Source organism: Heliconius melpomene, chromosome 16, assembly GCF_056956725.1.
Source record: "Heliconius melpomene rosina isolate 202511_hmr_F chromosome 16, ASM5695672v1, whole genome shotgun sequence".
Classification (NCBI taxonomy): Eukaryota; Metazoa; Arthropoda; class Insecta; order Lepidoptera; family Nymphalidae; genus Heliconius; species Heliconius melpomene.
Window position 1 is genome coordinate 666,636 of NC_140404.1, and position 14,523 is coordinate 681,158.

At 33.3% G+C, this 14,523-nt stretch overlaps 1 protein-coding gene across 5 annotated transcripts in view; it reads right to left on the reverse strand.

The window, feature by feature from the left end:
• Positions 1-352: 352 nt before the first annotated feature.
• Positions 353-14,523, reverse strand: part of LOC146530632 (echinoderm microtubule-associated protein-like 2) — a 63,164-nt gene continuing 48,993 nt past the window's right edge. For 4 of the 5 annotated variants that reach the window (XM_085199613.1, XM_085199616.1, XM_085199615.1 and 1 more), the window contains 13 exons: positions 12,958-13,168; positions 12,483-12,686; positions 12,002-12,188; positions 11,341-11,549; positions 10,721-10,847; positions 10,333-10,463; positions 9,888-10,009; positions 9,520-9,646; positions 8,649-8,672; positions 7,543-7,630; positions 7,200-7,344; positions 6,692-6,773; positions 353-2,887 (listed from right to left, as the gene is read on the reverse strand). In XM_085199613.1, the coding sequence (XP_085055739.1) occupies positions 2,765-2,887; positions 6,692-6,773; positions 7,200-7,344; positions 7,543-7,630; positions 8,649-8,672; positions 9,520-9,646; positions 9,888-10,009; positions 10,333-10,463; positions 10,721-10,847; positions 11,341-11,549; positions 12,002-12,188; positions 12,483-12,686; positions 12,958-13,168 (1,780 nt within the window). In that variant the 3' untranslated portion in view covers positions 353-2,764. The remainder of the gene's footprint in view (positions 2,888-6,691; positions 6,774-7,199; positions 7,345-7,542; positions 7,631-8,648; positions 8,673-9,519; positions 9,647-9,887; positions 10,010-10,332; positions 10,464-10,720; positions 10,848-11,340; positions 11,550-12,001; positions 12,189-12,482; positions 12,687-12,957; positions 13,169-14,523) is intronic. The other variant, XM_085199614.1, reaches the window with a different exon arrangement.

A 14,523-nucleotide genomic window follows, 5' to 3' on the forward strand; every position in this document is an offset into this window, starting at 1 on the left:
TTTTATTCTTATTAAAATTAGAATGTACTAAATATACGGCACGAAACACTTGGTTCCCTCTGCCCTGTACCCCGCTGTGTGTGGGATACAGCGTGAATCTGATTTAATTCAAATTTCGAAATTAAACAAGCTCCGTACAGAAATGTGCGTTAAAAATATACACATTTTGATAATAAAAAAGAATCTTATCTTTTAATTATTTATAGTTTAGTAGTTACGTAGATTTAAATTATGGATCATCATTCTTAAATATTATCGAATTCCAACAATACCAGTATGTGTATCCTATTACCGATATAACTTTTTTTCAAAGTCAGTCAAAAAGAAATACAGGTATAAATAAAAAAACACATTTTCAATAGACACAATTTATAAGACACACCGTAGTATGCAATATGTACAAGCGGCGTCGTGACTAGCAACTAACTTACACTAAAATAACTTTTAAATTTAAAATATACCAGAGAACTTAAAATAAACACAAAATGAGATTATTGTGCGATTACAAATAAAGTATCAGAAAATCACTTAATAATGTTATTCTTTTTAAAATATCTAAATCTCGTAGTAAATTTAAATTCTTAAAATACTTGCATTTAAGTGAATGCTAAATTGTTATATTATAAAAAAGCTTATTCACAGTGTAATATATATAAAAAGAAATTATTAAAAATATTATTTGTATGTTTGTTTGTTTATAAATTAATAAAAAAGCGACGGAACTCTCAGACTTCACAACCACACTACTAAAAATGGACAGATTTAGCGCAAAATAAATTGAAGTAATAAAGATAAAATTATATTAAAATATTATCCGCATTATAGAAAAAAGGTGGCTTGAACAAGTTGAAAATCAATTCTTGTAGAAAATATGTAGTTTTTTTTTTGAGTGGGATTCGAAGTACTTCAGTACAAGTGTATGCCAATAGCGCCATGGCATTATTTCACGTATACATTATAAAAAACTCTCACTATACATATTAAGCATAGTATATATTTTTTAATTAGACATACTTTCACAAAAAAGTAAAAAATATGTCAATACAACATTCAACTTTCTTCTATAACAACGGCAATATAATTACAATAATATAATCAATTAAAAAAAAGATTGTCATTACCCTTTCCCTTATTTTGAATTCGAATTTAGGACCTGGCCATAACAACTACTGCGCCATAAGTGTTTTAAGCACCTTTTTACCCTTTAATTTCAATATTCATTATCACTTCCTTACTATTCTTTAAATTCACATTCACATTACTGACCAATTTTAAAATATAAAATATTTATTAACTGTACATAATATTAATATACTTAACATTTAAAATGTATATCTTTTTGTAATAATTAAGTAAAATAATAATAATTAATAAACACATTGTATTATATTAATTAAAGTTAAATTATTATTTTATTAATAATATATTGGTGCAAAGTTGAAGCGTGATTACAAATACAAGCTCTTCAATTATTTTGCATTTATATCTATTTGTTTAAATTTTTAGTATAAAAAATTCAGTTTAAAGTTATTCTTAACAATTGTCGATTATACATATTATTTTAGTTTTTTTATTAACCATCAATGTTTGGTTTCAGTTCCCCATTTGACTTATCGAAGTGGGGAAACCAAAATAATTAATTACCCCGAGTGGGAATCGAACCCACAACCTGAACCCCTGAAGAACATGGCTTTATCAATTAATCAATTTTATTTCTATAAGGAAGCTTAGTATTATAAAATGCTTTTTTGCACTATAAACATATTGAAATTCAAAACAAAAAAAGAGATGCAGTACTGCATTAAAATCTGCGATCCTCGGATACGAGAGGAATAACTGTTACAATTTTCATATTTATTTTCAATATATATATTATAAAATATTTAAATAATTGACAAATATCTTTAATAATAACTTGTTTTATATTATTATTAGAGTTCTGTACCTCTTAAGAAAAAACGGAATCCTTATAACTTTATTGTTTGTCGATCTTCATCTTCTCTGTCAGTATGTCAACATAAAGCATTTTTACAGTACAAGAGCAAATTATTATAAATTGTTTAGTTAAACATTTTTAGTATGACTTATTAATAGTTTTAAACATTTTATAGTGATTTGGATCAAAGTATTATACCTTAAAACAATGATGTTTATGTACTTTAAACTAGAGGCAACATGACAAAAAATGAAAACGCAATTTTTAATTTAAATTTTGATGTAAAAATTTTACGTTTCCATAAGACTCACTGACATACATACGTACAAAAACATGTATGTCGATATAATAAGCATTCATTGCAATCAGCAATCTATAATATAAGAACGAATAGCGGGTATGGGGTGGAGGACAGTATAGTTAGGAAGTGAGGGTTACTACTCTTCACACTACCCGGTGTATAGTGTTCTTTAACTGCTTAACTAAGATCGGTTTCCGGGTTGATAGAACCTGAAGCATACGTGCGAGGAGTGTCCTTCATGGGGACAATTAAAAGCTAGTGGTAGTGGATAGCAGCGGGATTAGCGGGAAGTGGGTACTGGCTAGTAGCCATGAAGTAGGTGTCTCCTCAATCAACATGCCACTACACCATAGCAGTACCGCATTTGGACAGCAGACATCGTGTAAAGTATATTACGACGCATATTACGTGTGGACTAGCGTCATCCATTAGGACATAAAGAATAGTGGTAGAGGATAGCAAAAAGTGGACAGCAGTTCGTGGGTAGTAAGTGGTAAATACTAGTAGTTAACTATAAGGTAGTGTCCTCAATCAACATGCCACTGTAGCAAGGCGGCGTCGTGTCCCCCGGCGGACAGGAGACGTCCCTCGTGCAGGAAGCGGACGCATGTCACGTGGGACGAGTGTCCTCCATGAGATGCACACAGTGACTGCGGACATAAAATAAAGGATATATGTATATGTTATATTAAGAATTTGAAATTTAACATTTAAAAGAAAGAAATTATTTTGTTTAAAAACATTTCTAAACTATTTTTATCTTATCTTTCATTTTCTTTTCCGTTATCCATTTCTAAAGTATAGTATTAATCATTAATATTAGTTATTTTTATTCTGCCACTTAAAACTTTAAATATAACGATATATTGTTACGGCAGTTCGTGTTATGAAATATGTTTTAGACATATTACTTATTGGGAGACTAGCAGACCCGCGAACTTCGTATCGCCTAACAGTCGATTCATTTTTTTTTAATATGTATTCTGCTATTCGGACAACCGGGTCAGCTAGTAAGATAAAAAAAATAAAGAAAGTTAACATGTTAACAATTATATAATGTCAAAAAAAACTTAAATCACTTAAAAACTCTTGTAATATTCATTAAAAATAACAATATCTTATGATAACTATTTATTATATTTTATTTCATTTTTACTTATTCTAAATTCAGTTTCATTTTCATTGTAGTACTTTATGGTACACGTTATTTTTTGTTTGGTTATCTGGCGCGTAAACAAACAAAGCAGATGGTTTTCCAACACGGCAACAGGCAACATACAACAGACCATGCGAGAAACATGAGTTTTCTATATTAATACCACAAGCACTTAATAACTGCCCCTGGGATTTGTTTATAGTCATTGCGAAATCAAGCCGTACTGGAAACTGCAGTCTTTGAAGCTCAAATGGTATGTCAGTCGAAATCATTGGGATGCGGGGTATCAAAAAATCTTCTCCTTTATACATTCCTTTTAATATGATTGTTTCTATTATATTATTCATATTTTTTTTTTGTTAGTTGGTTGATATTTCTACACACCCAAGCTTTAATTGAAGGCTGCGAGGCGGCAATCCTGGCGCATCAAGTGAGTTTAAAAATTCCGGTGTTCTTTCGCTCAACCAATCATGGAATAAATAATTTTCAGCAACATTTGAAAACACTTTATGAATGAGTGCATCTTTTGATTATGTTAACTGACAGAAACTATCAGGAAAGGTGATGCAGCCAGTCAGCCCATCTATAGGAAGTTTGCCATTACCAATATCAATGAGTTGTGTTGAGAATATGTTTCCAGATTGATCATTTAGCAACATGACACGCAAATTCCTGCTTAAATGTAATACCTTGACATGTTTCCACAATTTAGTGGACTTTAAACATGAATTTAGTTCATCAGCTTGCATTGAAAGTGGAACCACTGATAATCCTCCTCCTGATGATAAAATCATTACGCCACCAAATTGATTTTTGGTGGTTTCGTTGATCTTTGATATTTCTATCTAAATTCAACTGTCAAAACAAATTCAAGTGTTTAGTAAGTGATATAGTAGATGACATAGCATCTCATAATCAAAATATTTCAATTACCTGTAATGACATTTATCATCTTGATTGGGAAATCATAGCCATCTTCACCTTGCCAAAATATAATGGGATATTGCAGTGCATCATATGAGCGATGTGTTTCCTTAATTCGTTGTAATCGTTTATTTCACGTGACTCCAAATTTTTTCCAATTACAACAATGTCAACTTCATCGACAATAGGTGCATTAAAACATAGCACTTTTGAAAAATATAATTAGTTAATTGTATTCGTGAAATAAATTTTGTAATTGTTCAACTATTGACCTTTTCACTGAATTGTTACGTGCACAACGTAGGTTGATTTCTTGTGGAGAATTTTTCATAAAATAAATTTGCTAAGACTTGTAGTCGCTATCTGGTACTGATAACAAAAAACCTGCTCTATGATATATTTGACCTTATAACTGTTGAGGGAAAAAATATATTATATAGTTATGATTTACTATTATATTTACCGTATTATATTACTGTACTATTATATTACATACAACTGCAGATACTATGACAAAACTTAAAAATTGGCATTAAATTTTCCCAAACTGCTTTTGTTACTCCAAAAGAAGTCATTTGAAAGCAGTCGTATTGTTGAATATTTTTTAAGAAGTGTATATGGAGAATGCTCCTATTCCTAAAACCAATGAGTACAATGGCTCTGGAGGTGGAAGTTATGGTATCAATTTACACAACACACACCATTGGCTTTATTTTACAATAACAATTTTTAAATTTCAATTTTTACAATAACCTTACAATATTGGCAAACTGAGTTCATAGGTCCAATAGCAACACAGCTGTAGGCACTGCTGACATCAATTGATATATCGTAACAAAAAGCAGCTCGATTCAAACTTGCACCATTATCAGACAACTGTCGTTCTTCACTGGTCTGTCTCAACCGAACTTTTTCACGTTCATTGCAATCTTCACGTTCTGGGCAGTACGATTAGATTCTTCTGCCTAAATTTGTCCACCGCCTTATAGAAGGCATATTTAGTAAGTCACAAATAACAACACTTTATTAATTTTATAAAATTAGTGGCTTTTAGATTTAATAATGTAGATGCACATTTACAGCAAAGAGACGTTTACATTTCAAGTGACATTTTACCATAGAAATATTGACAAATATTGACATTAAAAGACTGAGATCCCATGGCCCCCAGACCTACATCATTTTAGCAAAGCTGAAATTTTGAGGATCGATAATCTAATATGTAGTTAAGACTGTATGCATACTCTCTAACTTAAAAAAACCTTCAGAGATAGTGCCAACTTAAAGCACACTTTCCGTTACATTAAAATAGAAATTCTAGAAATATGTTTTAAAGTAAAAAATGTATATTTCACACTTTCACGTGGACTTTTACTTCTGCCAAACTTCCTAAAGGTTCTTTAAAATTGGGGTCAATTACATTAAACTAAATCTAATATTTTAAATATATTATTTACGGACTATTTAAAGATCCCTCATATATAACCAGATCAATCCGATGGCTTCATCATTTGCCCAGAAAGAGATATACCGTTATTTTTTGCTACCTTTTAAAGGATCCTATTTTCAAGTTAGAGAGTAAGCATATAATATGTAAGCATATGTCTTAACTACGTGTAAGACTAATAGTCCTCCAAATTTCAGCTTTGCTAAAATGACGTCGGTCTGGCGGCTCTGGGATCTGGAGCTATAATATTTATACGACACTAACGTCACTCAATTGTTTTGCCTTCCCGGAATCCAGCGATTAACATTTAAACTTTATAGTACGGTATTAAAGTCCAAATTGACTTTTAAGTATTAATACGGATCTTTTGTATGGGAATGTAGAAAAGTGTTGTTTTTAGATCTTTTCTGGCAATTTTTTAAAGTTGGATCCTTTTTTTTTTATTTCAACAGAAAATGCTCATCACGCTGAATAACTTTTCTTAAAGCGTTGTATTGATATCTCTTATAGATTAGGCGGGCTGCTAGGGGATCACATCAGGTATTCGGGCTATCAAAATAAATTATAGCCTATATGTAGGCGAAGACTAATGGCTATGCAACAAAAGAAGTTTCATTTAAATCCGTCCAGTAGTTTTTGCGTTAAAAAGCCACAACAGACAGACAGACAGACAAGAATTCCAAAAATCATATTTTTACCTTCTATTACTTGTATTAAGTCCCCCTGAAGTGTTTTTTTTAGTTTATATTCAATGTACAGATTTTACCCCCTTTACAGTTTTATTATATATATAGATTATGATTGATTGTCATGTTTTTTGTTGTTACATATAAAAATATATATGATAAAAAACTCAAACCTTAAATATGTAAACATGCAATTTTTATATTTAAAAAATAGTGAATATGTAAAATAAATATGTAATACCTTAGGTTGTGTGACAGGATACGCGTATAATTTTACTTTGCCGAAGTCATCTCCAGTAGCTACCAATTTGCTATCTGGTGATCTATGATCAAATAATTGTTTATTAATATTTTTATAACATAAAAGCAATCACCAAATATAAGCAATAAGAAAGTCTTTTTTATATAAAAATAAATGCCTGTTGGAAGAGGAGGAAGGAGTTCATATTACTTTTACAAGAACCTAAGACTTGACGTCTTGTTCAACAATGAATTTTGCATGTAAAGATGAGAGCCATAAGCTTTTTGCTTACAGTTTCGCAAAGTATCCCGCATACCAAATTAGACCTATACATAAAGGGAAACCTATCGTGAAGACACTCCGTCCTCCGCGCGAATTATAACATAACATGATATGAGCACTTTTATTTTAGCAAAGTATCATTTTCCACCGTGGTACCACGGTACCACGGTGGTCTCAAGTTCACATATTCGCATAGTTAAAAATTCAACAAAATCTCTTTATTTACCTAGTACAAGAGTTAATATCAGTTCCGTCAGCCCCTTCAGGCCACACCCCCACTGTGTGGAAAGTTATGGGGCAGTGTGACGTCGCCCACGTGACGTCACGCATCGACGTCGGTGACGTCACTTGACGACACGTTGTTGCGTTCCCTGGGAATAATTATTTACTTTACTAGACAAATCAAAATATAAGGCTTCGCCCGCACAGTCATCTAGGAGCTACTAAAAGTTTGTGTATGACAGTATGACTTTAATAGTGGGTTACATCAAATCGACAGACAAGATGTAATATAGCATATTCTAGATGGATGAAATATATAGCACAAACTATAATTAAATAATACTTACAGAACAATAATTCGTAATCGCCCGAGTTACTTCTGATGTACTGACTGTCGTCCGACCAGTCCAAGTGTGTTATGAAGCTGGAGTGACCCTGAAATTTATTAATAATAAATAATTATATTATTTAATACTTAAAAATATATATAGCAGACAAACGTATATTTAAAAAAATGTATGCATTGCAAAAATGCATTTTTATTTTAGAAATGAACAAATTATGTACTGTATTTTCAGTACATAAACTAATTAAATAAAATACATTTTTTAAATAAAATATAAGTTAGCTGACATTTCTATAATAAAAGTGTAATAGCACATAATCTTTTATTGTTGGAATCAATTCAACTTAACATTTGTTTTTGTAAAAACCAATAATTTAATTTAAAAAGCCTAAACTATTCTATGTATACTTATACTTCTTGTTTCTAGTACAAACATATACAATTATACATATATTAAGACATTAACTAGCATAAATTCTAAATTTTTTTTTTTAAACAAAACATTAGCTTATACATAAGCAAGCAATTGTTGGAATCAATTCAACTTAACATTTGTTTTTGTAAAAACCAATAATTTAATTTAAAAAGCCTAAACTATTCTATGTATACTTATACTTCTTGTTTCTAGTACAAACATATACAATTATACATATATTAAGACATTAACTAGCATAAATTCTAATTTTTTTTTTTTTAAACAAAACATTCGCTTATACATAAGCAAGCAATTGTAAATAATTTTAGCCGATTTGAAAGAATAAATATCATATATTAATTAGTAAAAATATTATGACATTATATATGTCATAAATATCTGAAGCTCGAATTCAATTTATATTAAAATTTGTAATAATATGCTTTATGTAGGAAATTATTGATTTAAATTGTTAATTAAATTATTAATGATTAAATGGAAATTATAAATTTTTAATAAGTTTGATTATCCCTCAGAATCTATAAATATAAATAATAATAAAAAGTTCAATTAATGTTTCTACATACAATATATATGTAAATGACTGGCAACACTATGCATTCTATATAATAACAACATATAAATATATGTATGTATGACATGCAACTAACTACAAGCTAGTATAATGTTACCCGTCTACGTTTTCTCTCCGTGCACTAGATGCGTGAAACGAGGATTTCACTTAAAATATATTCATTTTTTTAACAATTTATGTATTATAAATCCTATTGTTCTTAGTAAACTATAGCAAAATTTAATATAAGTATGTTATATTAATTTTGTAGAATGTATTTAAGTGGGCGAAAATTATTGGTAATTAAAAAAAAATAGCAATTAATCTAAAAAAAAATTAATATACATATTTTTAAGCAAAATATTTATATCTATAGAAATATTTTCTTAAGATATTTAATGATATAATATGGTACAAATTATTTGAAATCATTTGAGTACACTAATAGAGCTCTTTTATGTATATTTTTTATAGATAATTTATTATATGTATGTCATAAAAATATTTTACAATTAACCGCCGAAGTAGCCACGAGTTTATTAAACATTTTGAGAAAAATTTGTTCATCTAAAATTACAGTACGGTGATCAAGTCGTAGCCGCCCTAAAGCTAGGCTTTCTGAACTTTTGTGCATTGTTCATTCGAGAGGAATGTAATCAAAAGCCATCTACAGGTATCTACAGGATGGCCACGTTTCGTTAACCGTACTGTACTTTAATTCAATAGACATTCATTTTCATTTCGTTGCAGTACTTTTGAGTTATTTGCAAATACTAATGTACTAGGCTTTAATGATATAAAAAGCTTATAAATGTTATTTCGTAAAGAAAAGTGTTGTATGTGAATAAATGTATGAATTGTTATATGAGTTAAGTGTGTATTCGTTTCTAATGACAATAAAGTTTAGTATAAAAAATTATGAAGTATAAGTGTCAAAGTGTTAAATTGAAGTGTAACCCTATAACTGTGTAAGTGTAATAAGTACTCACAAGACACTTCCCAAGCCTGGAGTACCTGTCGCCGTCCACTTCATACAAATATATGAAGTTGTCGCGCGAACCCACTGCCATGAGCCTGTTGTTTGGTGAGTACACTATTGTTTGTATTGCTTCAGTACTGGAATGAGAATTTCAGTTATTTTTTAGGTTGGAATAGAATTTTTAATTGGTTTTATTATAAATAGAGTTTTATTAATTTACATGTATAAAATAAAAACTTGTTTGGGTTTATTTTTGTATTACTATTAATAATTAGCAGTCATGACGGAAACAAAAATAACAAATGTTTCAATTCTAGAGATTTTACTTCAAATCCCAAATAAAGAAAAAAAATGTATTTAACGAAATAAAACCCTCACCCATCCTGCATAGACGCCCGCAGTTCGCGCGTGGTGGGTGAGAACACCAGCCAGCGCCCCGCCGCGCACCCCACCGCTATCGCCTCCCCGTCCGCGCTCCACGCGCAGCACTGCGCGCGCTCCTGTATACACAATACAGATACACACTTATAGTTGTCTCGCTCACTCATATCATACATGTAGGGTATAGATGTTTGTGACTCGCTCACACATATGGATCAAAAGATATCAAATTTTGCTCATTTTGAGGCAGTGTGAGTAAGCGAGATATATATGTTTCATCAAAAAAAAACGATGAATTAGATGTTTGAAAAATATTATTTCTTTATATATTAGAATACTCAAAACAGTTTCAGAACACGAAAACAAAAAATAACTAAAAAATATTAATCTTATACTTTTCGACATCAACATTTATTATAACCATTAAAAAAGCCCAACACACCTCAATATCCTTACTCCACACGGTAGAGTGACTGAGTCCGTCCCATAACTGCAACAGTCTGTCCCACCCAGCCGACACGAACTGTGGGAGGGACGGGTGGGTGGCGAGACCCCATACTTCGTCTACGTGACCTGTTGGAAATAACACTTGTAACATAGATTATAGATCGAGACGCGGTGACATGCTGTCGGATTGTAATTACAATTGTGTTTGATTCTTACTCGGGGAAATGAATTCTTCTTTTTTCTCGCTATATAAAGCGTAACGTTTAGTTCCGCCACTGAAAACTTGGGTGGTGCAGGGAAGAAAAAGCGTCATAACGTTCAGTTTCCTCTAGTTATCCTGATATGCAAGAAAAAGCGTGAAATTGTATTCTTTTCTAACTAACCTAGTACAGCAGGTACAAATCCCAGCTGCAGGTCTCCGTGCAGTATGCAGTTGCGGGTGGTGCCCACGTACAGCTGCGAGCCGCGCCCCTCGCACACCACGCGCACACCGCCGTAGTGACCCTCGATCTGGGGGTATTTGTTTTTGTATATTATAAGAAGGTTGGGACACTTTGTTTTTGCTTTTTGTTTATTTTTAAAGATAGGTGATTGGAGAAATTAAGATAATTTTAAATATTGTCGTTCTTCCAGCATTAAGTTTGTTCTTACTTACGAGTGTTTTGCATACATCAGACACATGGAGTCTTTTAAATGTTATGTACAAATCGAAGAATCAGAGGGATTTATCTTTTTTATAATCTCTTGTTTTGATAAAAAAAACTGAAAATTAAAACATAAAATAGATTATGAAGTATGTTTTATCTACACTTAAATGAACACCCGATACATGATAAAAATAAACTAGTTTCTACAATTTTCATATTGCAATTAAATAACTTACAATGTTCTCCACAACACTACCAGTAAGCCCTAAATCGAACCTGCGTCGTGTACACCGCGCACTAGTTTGAGGATGTTGTTGGTACCGCGCCCCCATACTATCTCCGTCACATATACTCACCACATTCTCCTGCCCACTGGCCCCCAGCTCCGCGTCGAACAGCACCAGCCGGCCGTCCTTCCCGCCCGCGGACAGCACACCACCGTCCTTGAGCGCGCACAGCGAGAACACGGCGCCGTCGTGCACGCCGCGCACTAACTTAATGATGGTGTTGGTGCCGCGCCCCCACACTATTAGGTTGCCGTTCGAGTCCCCGGATATCACGTCGCCTGAAGAGAGAGCATTTGAATATATGTTTTATGTGGGATTATAATTCTACTTATATAATATTTTTCATTTGACGATTCAAAAGTGCTTGTATAAATTTTTTTTAAACAAAAAATTCTAATTTGATCTGAATACAAAATAAAACTTTGGCAAGAACTGTATAGTATGTTTACGATTTATGTAATTATAAATTAGAGGAGCGTCTGTCGTGACGCAGTAATAGAGGGTAACTGTAAGTGTGGTTACACTACGCAATTGTTGTAGATTTAATTTCATCAAAACATCTCTTGGATTTAAAATATTTTATCCCATTTTTTATAACTCCCTAAGTTTCCTTCCCCAGTAAGCCTTCATTTTTACATTATATTCTACCTAATGACTAGCGCACTGTGTAATAGCGACGTTTCATTTCCTATAAAAAACAATAAACAATAATAAACCACAATAAACCCACCATTATGATTAAAACCCAAGCACGTAACATATTTCGGTTTGTCCCTCGTCTCGAACACGCCCATACGTTTGTACAGCACGTTGGACGCGTCCAACGTCCAGAAGGCGATGTGTCCCTTACCGCAGGTCACAATCTGGTTGCGATCAAGTGGGTGGAACTCTGCTGCCACCACTGTGTCCACTGAACACTGGGGATTAATGAATTAAATGTTATTTTAAGATTTTGATTTGTATATTTGGAATAAGAAATGTATTGCAAATGAGATTATATTTTAACCGAATTAATCGGGTATATTCAGTATTATAAATTTCATTCAACACTCCTAACGCTTTTCAGTTGTCCGTCGTCACACGTGGTAGAACACTGAGGTTGCATTCATCTCTCAGTTGACATAATTGTTATATCAAACTACCAATGATTTCTTAGTCTCACATGTAGACGGTGTGGTCGGGCACGTGGTGCTCAGAGGGACGTCACCCACCTTGGTCTCAGCCACGCAGGGGCGGTCGCTCCGTTGCCAGTCCCACACGGAGATGGTGTGGTCGGGGCCATCGTCAACGCAGGCCAACAGCGCGCCCCCGTCCGCGCGCGAGAAGGACACGCAGGCGACGGCACGCTCCATGTGCCCGGCGCCCAGCACCGCCAGCGTGGCCAGCGAGACTGAGTTCCACACGCGTACGTGGGGCTGCAGTGGGGTAAATAGATATTAGTTAATATCAGGTCGTATAAGGTAAATAAGAAAAGAAAGTAAATAGAGAAAACCTAGCATTAAGACGTCCCGTTATAACAGTTATTGAATTCAACGCCGCCCCTTGTTTACAAGTACGAGGAGATAAATATAATTGCCCCAAAAGGGAATCGAACCCACAACTAGGACTATTATAGCCCTTCTGAAGGGCATTCCTCAAATTAAAATAAAAACAAAAGTTTTTTTATCACTAAAATGTCTAACTTACTCTCGCATCCAGCCTGTCATGCCCCGCACACTGTCCGCTAGCTATCACCAGCTTGTTGGGGTGGATCGCGATACATTTGACGTCGTCGGTGTGCCCCGTGTAATGTCTTTGACATTGTTCTTCAACATTAAACAGTACTACCACTGCTGCTACGAAGTATACTATTTCGCCTGTTGGCAGTAAATAGAGGTTGCTGCGACAGTCTTTGCCTCTGTAATTTAAAATAATGATGTTAATTAAATAAATATAAATTTACTAATTCCTACTATACAATTATAAATGAGGCCAGTCATGTGACTGAGAACGCGGTTCGATCCCCACTCGAGGAAATTAGATAATTATTTAAATTTATATTTCCATATCTCCACTCTGGTGTCCAGGCAAAGCGCGGCGTTGAGTTCCGCCACTCAACAGTCAATCCCTTGAAAATTCGGCGGAAAGTGGGGAACGATATGTCTATTTTTTGTTACACAACAAAAAATAATGTTAAAAAGAAACCTTTACACAAAATATCAGTTCAAAGTTAAGTCAAGGCTATACACAATTACACACTCTACATCATGAATACGGGATGAATTTGGTGCCAGTGCAGTCAAGATCTTCTGAACATAAGATATCTTTTAAAAAATATTTTCTAAATGTTTGTTTAACTTTGCATGGGAAACATAGGGATATAAACTACAATTTTATGTCAGATATGTTTCGAAAATTGGGTGGAAAACCAGGTACCAATTGCCTAAGGTAAGGTAAGCTAAGGTATTGGATACAGCGTGAAGCTATAAAAATATAATAGTGTACGCGGGCTATTTATTCAGTTTACAGGCGCAGTTCCTTCCATTGTCCCCGCACCCGCAGTGACCTGCACTGTGCCTCATTATCTGAGTTACACAGTTGGCCACTCAAGTGTAACTTGTTGTGGCCTTGGAGTGCATTGTAGAGAAATTTTGCGTGCTTTTTGGTCTTTTTTATATCTGATTTTATTTGCTCTGGTTACAAATTACATTCCAAAGAGGATAGCACCTTCAAAAATCATAGAAAGAAACCTTAATTTTAATATATGCAACCTTCATTTGTCAATGATTCATTCAGATCCTGATCTTTATATACTAAAGTTCCAGAGGCCAATGGTGGCGCAGGGGCACAAGTGTGCGATAGTAAAGTGGGGAACGGAAGTGTTTTGTGTAAAGTTCAGAGTGTCTTAACACTAGGTTCTGGCACGCTCGAAACACCATAAATTAAGAACTGAACTGATCTGAACCCTTGGCTCTCTATGGCGTGAAACTATTTCATTTTTATTGCGTTGACATTCTAGAAATGGGTTTTTGTAGAAATATAGAGATAAAGCACTTCACTTATCTTTCACCGTTAAGTACAAGTATACCTATACTATACAAACAAAATAATCTAGCTCATACTGACTCACAATGAAGTGAGTCAAACAAAGTACAAACAGAAATTTTGGACAACACCATAAAAGGTAAAAGTGGTCTGTAATTATCAGTAGTTGCTTCGAAATAAAAGCAATTGGAAAATTGTCTAGCAATTGCTTAAACGCCCTTGTTCTAG